The sequence below is a fragment of the Protopterus annectens genome, chromosome 6.part0 (assembly GCF_019279795.1).
Source record: "Protopterus annectens isolate FY-2018-M chromosome 6.part0, PAN1.0, whole genome shotgun sequence".
Taxonomy (NCBI): domain Eukaryota; kingdom Metazoa; phylum Chordata; order Ceratodontiformes; family Protopteridae; genus Protopterus; species Protopterus annectens.
Genome location: NC_056737.1, coordinates 1,588,891,864 through 1,588,911,017, shown reverse-complemented (window position 1 = coordinate 1,588,911,017; position 19,154 = coordinate 1,588,891,864). Strand labels below are relative to the sequence as shown.

At 43.6% G+C, this 19,154-nt stretch overlaps 1 protein-coding gene across 1 annotated transcript in view; it reads left to right on the top strand.

Moving 5' to 3' along the window:
• CLASP1 (cytoplasmic linker associated protein 1) overlaps positions 1 to 19,154 on the top strand; it is a 4,127,769-nt gene that overhangs the window by 2,785,639 nt on the left and 1,322,976 nt on the right. Inside the window, exon 28 of the mRNA XM_044073692.1 lies at positions 808 to 899. Coding sequence (XP_043929627.1) covers positions 808 to 899 — 92 coding nt within the window. The remainder of the gene's footprint in view (positions 1 to 807; positions 900 to 19,154) is intronic.

The window sequence follows — 19,154 nt, the reverse complement described above, 5'->3', positions numbered from 1 at the left end:
TTTCTTCATTTCACCCTCTGACTTTTGCAGCTTTATCATCTCATCTGAATATCTGAAGATATGCTTCTTCCATTTGTTCCAGCCTTTTGTTGTTTGTAGTAATATACTCTTGTCAGTGTTTTGTTTATTTTAACCAGGTCTCTATGCAGTTGTCTTGTATCATCCTGTAGGTTATTGGAAGTCATGTCTGAAGGTTGCATTACTTTTTGCTGAACGGCTGCAGAACTCTCTCTAGTCAGTGTTTCTTCCTCAGCTTTTGTAGCTGATTTTTTTCCAGGTCTTGTTTATTTCTTTATTCTTGGCATCCAGGCAGTGAGCTTACTAGTCGGTTACTGAAATTCACCCATAAACACAAGTCTACTGGCCTTCTCTGCTAAGTTTCTGTTTTCCCACTGGGAGAGCTAAAAACAAGCTGTTTATTCAGTGTGCAGCCATCTTGGAACTCCAGTAGCAAACCCATCTTGATGGGTCAGCAGTTTATTCATCCTCATCATCAGTCTGTTTTCTCAGAGGTTTCTTTGGTCTGAGACATGAATGAAGTGGTGTACTGACTGCATAGGTGCACTTAACTCCTGAGTCCACTGCTTCTTTACTGCCCCTTATTATTGAATTTTGACTGTGACACGTTGTTGAAACGTCTTGCACTGGGTACATAGAGGGAGATCAATGAAGTGTACCTTTGGCAGTCTGCACTGACATTGCCTTTGGGTGGAGCATGTGTTTTTTCTGTCAGGTATTGTATTTATTTTTTTCTTTAGACATGGATAGATCTGTTGTTTGTATTTTTTTTCTATTTTTTCTGTTTAGAAGAACTACTTTGCACCTTTTCACCATCACTGTGAAAAGATTACTTTCAGTAATAAATGCACTAGGTCAGGTTATGAGTTGCCCATGTCTTGGTCAGAATACATAGTTCCGCGATATCACCAGTGTGTTTTACTTCAGCTACTTAACCAGCAAAATATGTTAGAGATTTTTTTTTTGCCCCAACAACTAGACTATGAAACCCCAATTCCTGTTGATATGTTTGTTTCCCTATTCGATCTGCAGAACACTCTACATCATCTTATTGGGTGATTCTTCTTTAGTGGAGGTATTCGTTTTTTAACAACCAGTTATTATATGGTGGCCATCCATAGCTTGTGAGAATTTTTTATGTTTGCCACTGTTCTCCAGACTACTACACCTTGCCACATTTACACTGTTTGCACGTACCTGTTCCATTTATGCCTCTGCAACCTCAGTGCATACTGTTTTCACCCATGTTTAGCCAGCTCTTACTGTACCTGGGAATAGCTTTTATTGGTTTGTAACAAAAGGTAGTCTTTTTTTCCCCAAAATCAAGACAGCTAGCCTTTGCCTCGTTAGGTTTTCCCTCATCAGACAATGCCTTAGGCCACAGGTCTACAACTCATGCTTCATTCAACCACATCACAATTAGGCGACACTTTCTGTATCAACATAAACAGTTTTAGATATCAAATGTTTTTAACAGATGTTAGCATAATGCTTCTTTGCAAGATATTGAACCCATTTGACATGAAGAATTACTAATGGTTAGATTAGCACTGCCCCTTTCCTTGTTCCTATGATAAAAATCATGAAATGGAACATTCTGAAGTATCAGAGCAGCTTCTCCTGGCTTTGCTTTTCAAATATCATTTAGACTTGGCATTAGCAAGGCATGTTGCTGAGTGCATGCTGGTAGGTTCTTTACTCACTACTTGGAAATGAGTTTAGTCATGCCTTTGTGATCACTGATGGTTTCATTGACTTTTGACTGTCAGTGAAATACCTTCTGGTGCCTGAAGCATATGAACATACAGCTTTTGGTATTTCCTTTTGACCTGGTGTCTGCTTATTTTTTAGTAAAAGCATGGTGATACACCGATCTATTTTTAAGTTATCATGTCCTTCTCCTCCTGGGTTGATAAGATTGGTGATAGTCTTTTGGGTACTGATTTTATTCTATTAAGAAAGTGTGGGTTCTAACAGTAGCTTTGTCATTAGCTTCTGGAATGGTAGCTTATGGGGCTAAGCTTCCTGTTCTGATGTTGACATATTAGTCACTGATCCATTTCAGTAAAGTAGACATCCATAAGGATGAGATCGATTAAGATACACTGCTGCTGGAGTGATTGTGTAAATAATAAAAGTTTTGCCAGGGATCCTGAAGTGTCGTTGTCTTGCTTTATCATTCAGGATTCATGGGAGGAGTATGCATACCTCTCGACCTGCAAGAAGTCTGGAAAAAGCCTAAAATAATGGGGAGATAAAGGCCCAAAAATGGGACAAAATTGAAATATTCCTTTAATAAACTTAGTAAGTAGCTAGAATTACTGAAGTTGTGTTAGTATGTATTTTCTTAAAGATATGAAGTCTGAAATTCAACTGTATTCCATTATTTAGTGGCTTCAGTCATTACTGATTTGCAAGAAAATACAAGCTTTATGAGGAACAGACCAACAATATGAGGAAAAAATCTGGACATTCTGTGAAAATGTGGATAGTTGAGAGGTATGGGAGTGTGTTTGCCACTTATTTTCACAGATTTAGCTTCTTCATAGTTACAGCGTCATGTGCAGTCAACTGCATTTCCTGGGCTTTACCACTGGAGGAGAAAAGGAAAAGGCAGCAGTGATGCAACAGTTAACAGTGTCACCTCACAGCAAGAGTTTCTCAGGTTCGATTCTTGGCTGGTGCATCTTCTGTGCAGAGTCTGCATGTCCTCCCTGCAGTCGACTGCAGGTTGGTGCGTGCGCACGCGTGTGTGCCTTCTTTGAAGGTTGGGTGCCGGGCTGGTAACTCCACACCATAAAAATCCACTGCCAGTCAGTAGCAGACTGTTGATCCACTGTGATGACCCCCAACTGGGAAAAGTTGAAAGACTTAAAAGACCACTGGAGGAGAAAAGACAGTCAGTTGCAAGGATTTTGTGAACACTATGAAATTGTCATAGTCTAGCTTAAACACAATTAATTTTATCAGCCTTAAACAGGTTGCTTCAACTTCTATATGCATTTGTTAACTGGGTCAGTCCACTGAACAAAGGTATCCCTTTCCAGGTGTGACCAAGGAACACTGGCTAACTGACTTGTTCAAGACTACAAGAAGCAGCAAGTTACCTACTCAGAGCCTTAATCCTCTGCAGTAACTGCCAGCCTTGTTCCTCTGCACTAACTACTTTTTGACAGAAGCAAGGTACAACAGTGTATGTGTCACATAAGGCTTGGCAAGTAATCTTCTTTTGCCCTGGATGATGATTGTTTGTTGGCTCAAACCAAGTCTGTAATTATCAGAGTATGACAGCAAGTCTTATCTTTCAGGGATACAAGGTCTGTGACTTCACCAAACAGAATGGGGCATGGTTAAGGTGGACTGCACATATGTACATCTTGCCCACAGACTTGTGAAGTATAAGTGCAGTGAAGCACATAGGAAGGCATGAGAGTCTGCCGAAGAACCCCTTAAATTAGGACTCTTTGGACTGAATTTTGTGCTTTTTCAGTGGTCAGTGTGTAGTGTAAGAGATTTGCAAATTAGCCATACTGTCATAGATTTAAGTCTGCACTACCTTTCTTGATTGTGGTTTTCAGTTGTCCCAGCAAATTTAACAAAGAGAGTACTGTTTGTTCATTTCTTAACCAGGTAAGTGAAGTGAGCTTTGCAATCTCCTTTCATTCACGAGTCCCGACTGGCCTAAATACAGTGCAAGAAATTGTAAGATCAGTACTTTACAATCACCAGTCAACAAATGTGTTTTGGAGATAAGAAAATAAGTGAAGTTCTTAGAGATAAAACATTGACACTTAATACAGACTGTAAACTGAAAACCTGAAATCAGCATCTCTTCCCTGTGCGAAGGCAACACTAACCATAGACTAATGCCTCTTTTCTCAGCTTATTGGTCCAATCTTAAATGGCTTTAGGATTCAGACAGTTAATACAGGGTGTGTCTAGACATTGTAGTGTTCTTCGCTGCACTCATACAGAGAGCACAAAATAATTGCCCTTGAGGATTCATTGTAGCTTGGTATTTGCATAAGTTGTGGATAAAAGAGAAGTATGGTAACTGCTTCAGATTGCTGCTTAGTCTGTCTCTAAGAACCCCCCAAACAGCATAGTGAGTGCTGCCTATCAATGCTTGTCTACATTTGGCAGTACCCAGTCAGTAGGTTTTAAGTTCTGTCTTTAACAGAGCAGTCATTAGCCTGGGATTTGAGCAGCAAACCCACTCACCTTCTACTCTTTTTCTTTAATTTGTCCATTGCTTAAAACTGCCTAAAACTGATCATACAAATGTGACTTTACTTTTAAGTTGAACAGCAGTACTAGCTGACTGAAAGACTGTTAATAAACTTGACTAATTCCTTTCATAATTTTATTGGAGAGAAGCTGGACCATTTTATTGCCTGAAATTTCTGTTTTCAATATTACATGCCTGTCCAGTCTTAAAAACTGTCTTTAAACAATATGGGTTGTATGGTTTGTCCATAATGCAGCTGTCGCTTTGCGTATGGGTGTGTGACTGGCAATGAGCACATTTGTGTGTGTGTGTGTGTGTGTGTGTGTGTGTGTGTGTGTGTGTGTGTGTGTGTGTGTGTGTGGCTTCATTGAACTAGAGTGAACTTTCCTCTTCCTTCTCGGAAGCAATGCACATATTTTAATCATTCCTGAAATTCGTGTCACTGCTTCTACCAAATTTTGACTCTGCTCTACTGGAACCTCCCCTTCAGCTAATGGGGAGATCATTTTCAGTCTGAATTTCCATGTCTGTGGGAGATTTGAAGTTTGGGGAAGTTTGACTTCTACCCTGAGATGCATCCAGCTGAAATATAAGAGCAGTTTTGTTGATTTCGTCAAGCAGGCCTGGAGGTGCCATCAGCTGTATCGGCCCCTGGAGGGTCAAATTCTGATGTAATCTTCTGTCTGACTGAAATGAAGTGTTGTTTTCCCACCCTGAGACGGATTTCTGAATGTTTGTGAGCTGGACAAACTTTGCATGCCCTGTGCTTGTACTCGGACCCTGTGCAGCTGGTGGACATGGTAGCCTGAGATCAGACCAGAGCTGGCATGAAGATCTATTCCTGTGCCACATTGGGGTTCAAGGTATTTAGTTTTGCACTTCAGCTATGTCCGTTATTTGACCTCATGCTAGGAATCCTGGTTTCTCCATACTGAAGACCTTAATGGAGTCTAATAACCTGGAGGATTTACCCTTCTCCCTGGCGTCAGGTGTGGCAGTACATCCCAACTTTTTCATGTTCTTGTATTTTGTAGTGGTTACTCTTGTAGTGGCAGCAGGCATGTGAGTGCTACTGCATCAGTCAGCCTAGCTGCATTCATTCTGAATGGGAAAAGATTGAGGCCACCGTTTGCTGGATTCTCACTCTGATACAGGTGGCTTTTTGGACACTGGCTTCAGTTCATGCTTGATGCCTTCTTCATTGCTAGGCAGCTCCATGACATGTTGGAATCAGGGCACTCCTCCCGCCCCGGATGACTTCCAACTGTTACAGGTAGAGTGGAAGCAGGCCCAGGCTCTTCTATGTGGTGGGTAGGAAAGATTTCTACTTCTCACAGAGGAAGGAAGCTGTTACCCTTGTGTCTTGCCCTTCCTGCTCTTGGCCAAGTATCTTTTTGGTCCTCTGAGTATTGAAGGTGTATTGCCTATTATCAGTACTTCTAGGTGAGAAGGGACTTTCGGGGCTTTGCAGGGCTTTGTCCTTTTTGTCTGCTGATTTGCTGCCCCCTCCTGAGCAGGGATTAGCATCTTGACATCCGGCCTCAGACCAGTTTGCTCCTTCAGCTTTGGCAAGGGATTGAGAGGAGTAAGCCCGTGCTGTATTCGCTTCTTGAGGAGGGCAGTCTTAGTCTTTGGCTCTTGTAATGGGAGTTCTCCATTGATACGTTCTTAGATCTACCAGTTACATTTCCGTGAGTTTTTTTCTTCTAAGAGGGGCAGCTTTGGTTCTCCTCATCAGAGTTTGGTTCTTTGGCGGGGTGGGGAAGTATCCAGTGCCAGCATACCTCTCAAGCTTGACATGTTTGTTCTGCATAGGTATTTTGTTCATGGGTATGTACTTTAGGGTATCTGAGCTCAGTCTGCTTTTTGCTGGAAGACTGCCCTCCCCAGAAGTTCTATCGTAGCCTGACTGGAGGCTGGGATATTTGCTTCCCCTCTTCTTATATACACCCATCATCTTTGGGTGCCTGGCAGCTCCTTGGTTTAGCAGAGGGTCCTATGATTTGGGTTCAAGGGCGCCCCTCTAAGGTCATCCTGCCCTCTGCCCTTTTGGAGGTACCATGTGGTACAGATGGTAGACTTGTTGACCCCTGTGTTTCCTGGAGGGTCTTCTGGCCCCTGCTTTTGGTCCCATTTAGCCTAGGTTTCTGGGATGTTGATCAGCTTGGGGGGACCTGATCTCAGTATTCTCTTGAGAAGATAAGGCTCTAGTCCAGTTTTGATCCATTAGAGTGACCACTCAGGGTAATTTCTTATTTCTGCTCTGGAACATGACCTGTTCCCCTTCCTAACATTGGGTGGTTCATCCTTCCTCTTGGGGAGTCCCTTTTGTCCAATTCCAGTGTTTTTTCAAATAATTTTATTTCCACTACCCTTCAGTGGGCTGTGTGGTGGTTTAAAGTGTGTACTGTTGGCTTTGGTTGCTTGAAAGCAGCCCCCAGAGTTTTGCCTTGGTTGTTCCCTCCCTTATGCAGGGGTACTTGCTTTCTGGCAAGCACCCTGGTTTGTTGCCCCTGTCAGCTCTACCAGGGTCTGGTTTGAGGGTTGGGAGCTACTTAGTGTTTCCATTTGCATTCATTTGAGTACATTTCCTCAGTGGAACAAGCAGTACAGTATTTCTTTATTCTGTGGTTACTGGGCATCTAGGAATGCTTTTGTTGTTGAGCCTTGCCCTCCCAGGTACCAGATTTGATGGTGTCGTTTTTGGCTGTCTGATCTGAGAGTATGAGCTCTGGTAGGATTGCCCTAGGTATTTTCTGTGCCCTCTGCTTTCAAGGTGGTGGAGAGGGTATTTAACTGGATGGACTTCAACTCTTCTTCAGCGAATGGGTTTGCATCTGACTCTGCCACTTTCTTTAGATTCTAAGATCCGACTCATGAGCTCCTTCCTTGTTTGCTGGTTTTCAAGATTGGACGGGATTGCAACTTCTCGAGCTTGGGGAAATATTGTGTTATAAGTTTAGTTTTAAAACTTTATTATCTTTGTTATTTATTATCTCCTTTACCTTCCTTTTTGATTCCTTTTCTGTCAAAGGGTACATTTTAAATGTTATAACCCTTCTTTTTCTGCCTCTTTTGAAGTATACTCTGACTACCATAGTTGGTAGACTTTTGCATTCTTTTCTATTCCTTTTGAGGTTTTCTTTAACTACCATAGTTGGTAGCCCTTCTTTTCCAGAAAAAAAACCGTTGAATTTTCTTAATTTTTTTTTTCGCACTATAGCTGTTAAGCCTACTAGATGTAAAAAGTGCACTTACTGTGAGCATAAGATTCCAGCCTCTGATGCTCACAGGGAGTTTATGTAATGTTTGGGGCCAGCACATCTGGACACCTCCTGCTCTGTTTGTGTAGCTTTTAATGTCAGGGCATTAAGTGACTGTAGGAATAAATTAATCCTCAAAGGACTTCTTCCAGCTTTGGCTCCTTCTACTGGTAGATCTTCATCAGGGGCTCAAACCCCTTCTTAAAAATCTAAAGAGCACAGGAAATGCACTTCATCCAAGTCGCCTCAGTCATTACCTTCCTCACAGCCTTCTGTGAAGGTTCCCAAGACCTCTGATCTGAAAGCTTCGGATCAGATACCTGTAGGTACTACGTCTCCTTGGCTCCATTCTCAAAGATATTCCCCAGAGCAGGTATCTCTACTTTGAGGTCTCCATTCCTCTAGGAGATGCCAAAAAAGTCTTTAAGGCCACCATCAACTTCTTCTGTTAGGTCCTCCCGGAGTCTTTCTGAGTTGGAGGTGGAAAGGATGATGAGAAAGTTCATCAGAGTTGAGACCCAGATAGGGTTTTGCCGTCTACATCTCCCACTGCATCCGTGAGCCTTAAGTCTACCTTTCAGCATGTAAATACTCCTTCTCTGATCTGACCCACAGTTTCGGAGTCCTTGGATCCAAAGGCCCCGAGAGTTGAACCTTCCAGTCTGAAGGTCCTAACTTCCTCTACTCCAACGACTTCCCCTGACCTGATCGTTTCTGACCCTGTTGTAGCATGATGGCCCTCAGAGCTGAAGCAGCAGCACCAGATCAGAGGGGTTGACTTAGACTCAGAAGTTTTTGGAGCCATCGCTTCCTCTCAGAGTTTTGGTGCTAGATAGCTCAGCTCCGACTCCCCCTTCAGATCCAAAGGTTCAGGGGCTGCGGCAGCTGTCTGATCTGAGAGTCTGAGCTCTGGTAGGATTGTCTTCGGCGTCTCCTGGGCCCTTGGCTTTTGAGGTAGTAGAGTGGGTATTGTCTTTACTTGGATGGACTTAGCTCTTCCTTCTTTGGATTCATGCCCCCTACCTCTTATGAATCCTTTGTCTGAATTCTCTCATCCTACACCTCCGGGACAGCCAGCCCAGATGAGCTTCCAAGTAGTTTCCACTAGGGAACTTCCCATATCTTCTGACACTTCCCCAGAGTACCCCACTGAGCAGGTCCTTCGGAAGAGATCTTGCAAAAGGAGGCACCTGGATTCCTCACAGGAATCCCTCACAGAAGAGACCGATTTTGATGAAGGGGAAGGATACCCTAGATCTCCACAGAGGATGCCTCATTCAGGGACATCTTGGAGATCCTTCACCAAAAAGGTGGCTGGTACTGGTCTCCTACAGATCATGGTAGGAACTGGAGTTCGTAGAACCGATCCCTAAGCACCCAGACAAGATTCTTAGTGGCCTGTCAGACAGGTGATATTGTATGAAAGGTGTTCTTGTAGATGCCGTGGTCATTGCGGCAGCTACTAAAAAATAGTTGGGTGAATGGAGCTTCTTTGTCCCCTCCCCTAACATGGAGTCTAGGGAGTTGGACAGGTTCAGGAAGTGAGTGTATGTGTCAGGGACCTTCATTTACAGTTGCTAAATTATTTGGTGCATTTCACAAGGTTGCAGAGGGACTTAGTCAAGGAACTGTCTCCACAGGGTCCATGTCTGTAAAGGAGCAGAAATCCTTTTCTTCACGACTGGCTACCCTGCAGTCCATTACTAATGCATCCATGAGGTTAACCTGACATGCAGCTGAAGGTTCCTTACTGGCTGCTGGTTCAGGCATAGCCATTAGGATACATGCCTTCACGTGGTTGTGTGATTTTGCAGAGCCCTTTAAGGTGTCATTCATCAGTGCTTCCTTTGATGGATCTTCCCTCTTTGGACCAACAACTAAAGAGACGCCCTCCTGCAGTGAGAAGGATGGAAAGACCCTTTCTGCTGTGAGACTTTGTTTTTTTCTGCTCTGCAAAGAATCTTTTCCAGGAATCAACATTGTGGTAAGATAGCGTGGTTCAGAAAATTCCACGAGCCTTTCCAGGAATTCTGTGGAGATTCTCCCCCGGCCACAGAGGTGAAAATAACTATAATGGGAGAGAGACACCGCCCTCACGGCAGAGGGGAGGGTCCACAGAGTTAAGGTTCTCAGGATTCTTTCTCAGATAGCACCTTTCAACGCTCCTGAAAAGCTACCCGACTGTCCCTCTCTGGAGGCAGTCGGGGGGGGGGTGCTTGTCCTTGTACCCAAAAGCCTGGGAAGGTATCACACAAGCTTCTTGGGTGCAAAGGGTCATATCCAGAGAATAATCATACCCTTTTCTCAAGTTCCTACACAGAAGAGAAGAATCCTCCCGTATGCTCCATCCAGTCAGTGGGAACAAGCAGCTCCAGAAATTCAAAAGCTGCTGGACCAAAATGTTATCCAAAAGGTCTCCCCAGACCAAAGAGGATCCAAATTTACTCAAGGTTCTTTTTAGTGCCAAAGAAAACAGGGAACCTGAGACCCATTTTGGATATCAGTTATGTGAACCAGTTTGTGAAGAATTCCAAGTTCTTGGATGGTCACGGTTCAGTCTATTCTGCCTCTCCTTCAGCAGGACAAATGGGTGTGCTGTCTAGATCTTCAAGACGCATGCTATCATATAAAAATGAACAGATGTGCCTAAAGATATCTATGCTTCTGACTGGGAGCCAGTAATGATCAGTTCAGAGCCTTGCCCTTTGGGGGTCTCACCACAGCCCCCAGGGTGTTCACCAAATGCATGGCAGTGGTAGCAACTCACCTAAGACTGCTTGGATTCAGAATGTTTCCATATTTAGATGACTGGCTCCTAACCGCACTGACCAGGCATATTCTGGTGCAGGCCAGAGATTACCTTCTTCTTCTATCTCAATCTCTGGGAATTGTGGTAAATCTGGTAAAGTCCCAGCCTCAACCATTTAAAGCCTTGGAGTTTATAGGTGCTCGTCTAGACATGGTCAGTTGCTTAGTTTTTCTACCTCATAACAGAATTCTTACTCTGAAATCGCATGTCAAATAAATTCTGTCTTATCTCTTACTCCCAGCGAGATTGATATTCAAATCCCTAAGATCGATAGCTGCTGCAATAACTTTACTTCCTACTGCTCATCTTCATATGAGAAACCTTCAATGGACTCTAGTAGTGCAATGTTTTTTTCATCGACAGTCTCCACAACATCCAGTAAAATTGACTCAGGTTGCAGAAAATCTGTACTGTGGTAGATACACTCTGAAGAGATTCATCAAGGCCGCCCTTTTGTCCCTTCTCCCTTGAAAGCCACATTGACCATGGACAACTTCCAGTTGAGGGGGCATTATTTGGGATGGACAGTTCAAGGCACATGGTACCAAGACGAGACCAAATTACATATAAATGTGCTAGAGATGAAAGAAGTGCTTTTAACATTGCAGGCCCTCCAGAGCTCTCTTCCACTAGGGACTATTGCTTTTCAGACGGACAACATGTCAGTAATCTAGTACATCAACAAACAATGGGGAACCAGATCTTACCCCCCTATGCCAAGAGGCAATGAGAGCTTGGCATTTGATCTCCTCCAGCCGCTTTCTAGTAACGACAAACATAGTGGGGAAATCCACCGTATTGGTGGATAAGCTCAGCAAGACCATCCTGATTCCTCACGAGTCATCTCTCAGTCAATCAGTGGCAATGATGATCTTCCAGAAATGAGGTCAACCATGCTGCGACCTGTTCAGCTCTCTCCTCGACAACAAATGCAGCAGGTTCTTTGTCCTAATCTCCCACCAAAGGACAGTTACTGAGAGATGCTCTGCGTTTATATCACACTATCGAAAGATGAAAATAGCGAACGCTATTTCATCGAACCTAAAATATCTAAACCACATAATATCGAACATTCAGAACAGTGAATTTTTTCCTTGGGAAAAAATGTTCTATTCCGAAACACATAAACACAACACAAGCACATCTAAAATACATCAATCCACACACATACACTTATAATCCTACAACTAACCCTACACTAATCTGTACATACACTACTATTTATCCACTTACCTTAACCCAAACCCTAACCGTAAGGTCCGTCACTATCACATGCTCACCTAACCGGTGCCCTAACCCTAACTCACTTAACCCGCCCCAACCCTAATTCACCTAACCCACGCCCTAACCCTAACTCATCTAACCCACGCCCTAACCCGTGCCGTAATCCTAACAACCACACAATTGCACACTTACCTGAACCTGACTCGTAAATTTCCACCACAGTGCTGAAAATAGTGAAACCACAGAACCTGCCAACTGAATTCTTTCCCTAGGAAAGAATTTGGTCTTCTGCAGCTTTGCTGTTTTTAGCGTTCGCTCAGAACGGGTCGATATTAGAACATTCGAAGTTTTAAAACTTTGATGTTCTGATATAGACCCGATGCTCTAGTCTACTTTGGGCCCTCTGGTCTACTTTATGCTTACCCTTCTCTACCCCTAATACCTAACTTTCTTCAGAAAGCCAATTGGTTGAAGAGCAAAGTAATTCTCATTGCCCCCTTTCGGCCTCTGCAAGTTGGTTTCCCTTCCTATTGTCTCACCTAGTATGTCCTCCATGGACAATGGACCTCAGTCCAGATCTACTGTCACACCCGTCAAGATGATGCATCCAGACATTGCAGGCCTCAGGCTGAATGTATGGTTTCTCATTTTCCAATGATGGCTAGATATTCCAGGCTTTCCTCCCCAGTTCGCCGTATTCTTTTTTTGTCCCAGAAACCTTACAGCCAAAAAGATTTATAAAACTAAATGAAAAGGATTTTATGTGGGCACATCAAAGAAATGTAGATCCCTTTACTGCTCCAATCCCATCTATTTTAGATTTCCTTGCCTCTACTTTTTATACCGGTGCAAGTTTCTCTACCATTAAAGTACAATTAGCAGCCATCTCCAACTGTCACGTTGATGATAAAGCTTCTCCTTTAACTTCAGCTAAACTGTGCAAGACCTTTCTAATACATTTTAGCTTAGATCTCTAATTTGAGATCCCACTCCACTTTGGGATTTTACTTTTTATTACAGTCTTTAGTACATAGTACATTTGAATCCTCAGCCAAAGTAGACTTTAAGTTTTTATCTTGAAAACTGTCTTTTTGGTGATGATTACTTCATCTAGATGAGTTTCATAACTCCAAACACTCTCTTCTGAACCACCGTATCTGATTTTTCACAAGGATAGGGTTACCCTGCTCACTAATCCTTCCTTTGTACCTAAAGTGCCCTCTGAATCAAACATCAATGAAGTCATTGACCTTCCAGTTTTCTTTACAAAATTTGAGAATAAAGGTGAATATACCCATCATCTCCTTGATGTACATGGACAACTTCATTTTTACCTACATACAACTAAGGAGTTTAGAAAAAACAGATCAGTTGTTTGTTTCCTTTTCTAACACCAAGATGGGAAAAACAGTTTCCAAGACTACTTTAGCAAAATGGATAACAGATTATATTTCTAATGTATTCCTTGAAAGGCCGAACCTTACCAAAAAAACCAAAGGCACATTCATTGAGGTCAATAGCTACATCAGCTTCTTTTTAGGCTAGAGTTTCCACTGATGGAATTTGTGCAGCTGCCACTTGGTCTAATGCTCATACCGTTGTTTCTCGTTACAAATTGGACATCATTTCTAGAAACAGAGCATCATTTGGTTCTGCGATGCTCCGGAATAGACATCCATGAGAGCCACCCAAGGTAATTGTAGTGGGGACTCTGTCCCATTCATTGAGGAATGAATGAAAATGACATCATCAGATATAAAAGTTATGTGTTCACCGTAATGTTCCATCATTTTCATTCTTTCTCAACTACTCTCCCACCTTCCCCCTGTCCATGTCTTTGGGAGTGACCCAATCAAATTCTTATTAGGAATCATCGTTCCTGTTTGAGCTCCTGATGTTTCACCTTTCACTGTTCTGTCATAGCTCTTTTCAGTAAGAAATTTTTTCCTGAGGTATTGCATAATAGCAGCAAACTCGATCTGAGGTTATTCAGTTATCAGGGGCATTATGGGTAAGGGAGGAGCTCAAGAGTTGGATCCTAGAATCTAAAGAAATTGGCCAAGTTGGATCTGAGGGTCAGATTTGAACTCCTTCATTGAGGAAGAATGAAAACGGACAACACAAATGGAACATTATGGTGAGTACATAACTTTTATTTCCTCTTCCTAGAATGAAGGTCAGGATAGGTATTTAGCACAGACTAGTTGATGGCCCTGCTTTGTGAGGACTGCTTTCCATTTTGCAGGGAGCTCTTCCTGCATGTTCACTGAATCATAAGAGAATACTGGGCTAATGACTCTAAAGGGACTTCTTAAGCCTAGCCATGCTTCCCAGAAATATTACAAAAGTATTGGTCCCTTAGGTTTTGTGGGGTATATAAACTTAGGCAGAAGTGGTCTAGCGTTCACAAGCTTCCTTTGTCTAATAAAGCTGATCCACGTTTCACTTGAGTAAGTGCAGGAAAGAACATTCCTTCACATAAGTTTATAGGTGTCTATTAGGCTGACGACTACAAGGGCTTTTTTAAGTCTAGTCATGCATTCCTAATTTTTGACAAGTTCTGGTACCCATGAGAGGTGTAAGCAGGGGCTTGAGAGGTGAAACATTTGCAAACAGGCCTGGGAGAAGAACCATTTGCAGGCTGCCTGTGTCAGTTAGAGACATAGGTGCCAAACCATGGATGAATTTCTTGTTCCCCATCCAGTTGTCCAAGTTGCACTTGAATTAGGTTAGGGAGGAACTCTGCTTCACATGGTTGGATGGGGAGCCTGTTCCAGAGAAGGGAAGGTCTACTGGATATATACCTGTCCCTCCAGCAGGTCCTGTTTGTATCACAGGCAATATTTTAATTCTTTAGAACGGGTAGATTCTTCGTGTTTCTCTGTTGCAGTCATCACATTTGGGTTATCTGCCTGCAGGTAGCCCTCAGCCGGCCTGAATACCAGAGTCTTTGGATTTCTGCTTTGGATGCTGTCGCTTCTTCCATGAAGTCAGGTCGTCAGGGGTATAAAACATGCAGCTGACGCCATTACATCAGTCGTTCTTATGTGATGCCCAAAGCAGAAGCAATTCGCAAATGCCAGTCTGCAGACTCCTGAAATTTTTGTTTTCGAGTTTCAGACCCGAAGTCTTCAAAAAAGATAAGTACCCCATTGGGGATCATTTTTTCTTGCTCTAACCGATGTCAGAAAAAATTAACAATTGTCTTGCCTATGGAAAGCAAATACCTCATGGAGATTTTCATTCTTACTGCGTCACCTGTTTAGGCCCAGATCACGACATCCCTCGCTGTCGGTTTTATGCCTTGTTCAATGCCCGAACTATTCATCATCTGGCTATTTTTGTAGCTAAATTCTTTCGTTCTTGATCTCTACTCCGAAATGGCTTCATTAAGCCATCCGACTACCGATCTTCCGAAAAAATGTAAGGATAAAGACAGAGACAAACCGCAAAGGTCCAAAACTGCCGACGATGCTTCTGTTAAGCTAGTCGCCAGTCCGTCAGTACACAGTGAGACGCTTTCGCAGCCCCTGACACCCACTACTACAGATTCGCAGACCTCTACTGAGACCCATTCGGAGTCCGGTATGCCGCGAGATGTTTCTTCGACTATAGAACCTGCGGATGTCTCCACCTTTGATGGGTCCGTAGCCGCTGTGCAGACACCGGCTTTTGAGGGTTTATTCAGGCCTACAGACTTTCATATTAAACCGACTGCATTGTTTCCAACTAGAAGTACTGAATTCCTCAGGCCTAAATCTCACACTACGCCTAGAAAACCTACAACCAAACCGCTGACTCAGGCCCATATGCCTCAAAAACACATGTTTAGAATGGCTGAAGACTTTATTACCTTAATTAGGGGAAGCCAGCTTTCTCCCACGAAGAGACCTAGAACCGATTTTCTTTCTGATTCGTCTGATCAGGAATCTGATATCGCTGCTTCTTCTGATTACCAGGATTTGCCCTTATCTGCTTATGAGGATTCTGATGCAGAGGATTCCATTCCCTCTGCTTCCCCTCCAGAAGATTTTTCTTTTGGTGAAACCTTACATTACCTTAGGGAGCATTTCCGCTGCAAAGCCAGGACTATTCTTAGTCCAAAAAGAGACTTAGGGAATTCTTACTCCTGCCTCAACACAGGCCTCTAGCTGTCCCTCCTGTTCTGGCTATTGTAGATGATGTTTTCTTGGAATCTAGTCTTACCCCAGACACTTTACCTCCAGCTCCCACAAAGCCTGACAGGTACTACAGAGTACTGGACTCTCACAAGTTCCTCTTCAAGAATCCTACTGCGGATCCAGAGACCATTTCCCAAGGACCAAAAGGCATTAAGGCTATTGCTGCCAAAAATCCTACCCCTTCTGATAGAGATTCTAGAGCCTTAGACAGATAGGGTAAGAAGGTATACACTTCTTCTGCTTTGGCCATTAGGGCTTTAAATTGCCAGTTTCATATGTTAAAGTATCAGCAACATATTATGGGACTACTTAAACAGAAAATTGTGTTGATTCCTGACTGTGCTGAACACAGACTTGCAAGATTTAATGCATTCTGCAGAATAAGTTGGTAAACATACTTTGCAATGTGGTTTTGATGCTTTAGAAGCATCTTGCAGGGCTGCTGTCACTGGGTCTGTACTTAGAAGGCATGCTTGGCTTAAGAAACAAAACTTGCCAGATCATGTTAAAGCTAAATTACTGGATGCACCCTTAAACCAAGACCACCTTTTTGGCAACAAAGCAGAGGAAGTCCTCAAAAGGATGGAGGAAAAAGCTAAATCTATGCAAACTGTTAAAGATTTTCTACAAGTACAGCCTCCCAGATTCAGTAGGCATTGGCCTTCAAAGAACTGGTCCTTTCTAGTCCCTTCCAAGCCTTCTCATTCCAAACCCAGGAACAGCAGGCTACGCACAGATCTAAGCAGTGGGGGTGTCCCACTTCCAAAGCAGGGAGTAATAAGCCACCCCCCTATGGAAAAATGGCACAATGACTTAACCTTAACCCTTCCAAACCCTGCTTAACTACTTGCTCCCTTAGGAGGAAAGCTCGCCCTGCAAGCAAAAAACTGCAGACTCATTACCCAGGACAAATGGGTTTTGAACATAGTTTCCCGAGCATACAGATTCTACTTCCACACACACTACCAACCCCAAATGGTTGGCCAGACCTCCACCCAAATCAGTGGGTGGAGGCCCAACAGCAGGTTCTCTCTCTTCTCAGTATCAGTGCTGTTCAACCTGTCCCAGCAGAACTAAGGGGACAAGGTTTTTATTCAAGACTTTTTCTGGTACCCAGAAAAGAAAACTCCTGGCGTCTTATCCTGGACCTCTCTAATCTCAACACCTTTCTGGTGGTTCTAAAATTCAAAATGCTAACTCTTCAACAGCTTCTTCCTATGCTCGCCAAGGATGCGTGGCTGGCAACCCTAGACTTAAAGGAAGCTTACCTGCACATCCCAATAAGAGAATCCTGCAGACAATATCTACATTTCAGGGCGGGCTCCATGCACTTTCAGTTCTCTGCACTTCCCTTGGGCTTATCTACTACACCCAAGGTGTTCACCAAGTATCTAGCTCCAGCCATTGCATTTTGCAGGCAGAGAAATATTCAAATTTACCCATACTTGAACGATTGTCTGATTCAGGCCGAGAGCCAGGACTTGCTATTACAACACCTGGCATTTGTAAAGAAACTTCTAACGTCACTGGGGTGCACCATCAACGAAAAGAAATCTCACCTAGTACCCTGCCAACAGATTATATTCTTGAGAGCAAGGGTGAGCACAACTTCCCAGATGGCATTCCTCACTCCGGAGAAACCAGTTTATTTGACAGCCTACTACAAGCTATTGGCCACAAAAACCCAGCTAGCTGCAAGCTCTGGGGTTCATAGCCTCTTGCATTCTGCTAATTCCATATGCAAGACTGTATATGAGGAAACTCCAGTGGTATCTAAAAAGTCTATGGTGTCAACATTCTCATGACCAGGAAACAATGATTCCTATCGTTCTTTGTCTAAGGACAGAGTTTCTTTGGTGGGCAAAGGCCTGCTACCACAACAAGGAACTCCCTGTCACTCTACCCCCTGCCGCCCAAACCCTAACAAGAGATGCATCAGACTATGCATGGGGGTTCACATGGCAGGGCAGTGCATTCAGGGCAAATGGAACCTGAGACAGATGCACCTGCATATCAATTAAAAAGAAATGTTAGATGTACAGAATGCTCTGACAGCCTTCAAAGACCTTATTCTTCCAGGGCAACTATTGGTAAAGACAGACAACACCACAGTTATATGGTACGTAAACAAGCAGGGGGAACCCACTCCTACCCTCTCTGCAGACTAGCCATGGCTCTGTGGAGCACAGCCTTGAGCTACCAAGTGCACCTACAAGTTCAATTCCTAACAGGCAAACTAAATTCACTGGCAGACGACTTAAGCAGAAATTTCATAGACCGATACGAATGGAAACTAGAACCCAAAATATTCAACCTCTTGAGGAACAAATGGGGGGACCCCGTTTGCCTACCCTCAGAACTACCAATTGAACAAATTCTGCACCAGACCTCCCCACATTCCAGCTTGGAAAGTGTTTGCCTTGCCCTTTACCTGGGAAAGCCTCTCGGTTTATGCCTTTCCCCTTCTGCCTCTCCTCTCGAAGGTTCGACTAAAGATCAAACAGGACAAGCCAAGGACAATGCTGATTGCACCAGACTGGCCACACCAGCATTGGTACCGCCTCTTGCGCAGTCTGACACTACTACAACCATGGCACCTACCTCAGACCCCTTCCCTGCTGTCCCAGCAGGCTGGCCAGATTCTGCACACACAGCTTCAAAACCTGAACCTTGCAGCCTGGCTAATTCCATGAGCTCTCCTCTAGCATCCCTCAGTAAGCAGGTGTGGGATGTCATTCTGGAGGCAAGGAGGCCTAGTACCAGAATATCTTATGCTGAAAAGTGGAAAATATGCTGTTACTGGAGCCAGGCTAAAGGGATGGGCACAATGGTGCCCAGCTTACCTCATATTCTAAAGTACTTAACAGAAATGCTGCACAAGGGCCTATCCTTCTCATCAATTAATATTCATGCCGCTGCCATTTCAGCACATTATAATACTGAGCCGCCCCTCTTCTTTCACCCCTTGCTAAAACAATTCCTTAGAGGGGCCAAAAAGTTTAAGCCCCCCCCCAGGATAGCTTCCACTCCAGCCTGGGACCTTAACTTTGTATTGGAAAAGCTCACTCTTCCCCCCTTTGAGCCAGCTGTAACAGCAGAGTGGAAATTCCTTTCTTGGAAAACAGCTTTACTTCTAGCCATCACTTCAGTAAGAAGAGTGTCTGAATTACAGGCCCTCATGGCAGTGGAACCCTTCATTATCTTTCATGCCGTCAGAGTTTCCTTCAGGACTAATCCTTCCTTTATGCCCAAGGTGATATCTAGTGTGGCCCTAAACCAGTCCATTAATTTACCTACTTTTTTCCCTAATCCACAAAACAAAGGGGAATGGATATTGCACTCTCTGGATGTGCACAGACAACTTAGATTCTATTTGGACAGGACTAAGCCTCTCAGAAAATCTGACCAGCTGCTAGTTGGCTTTGCTGCAG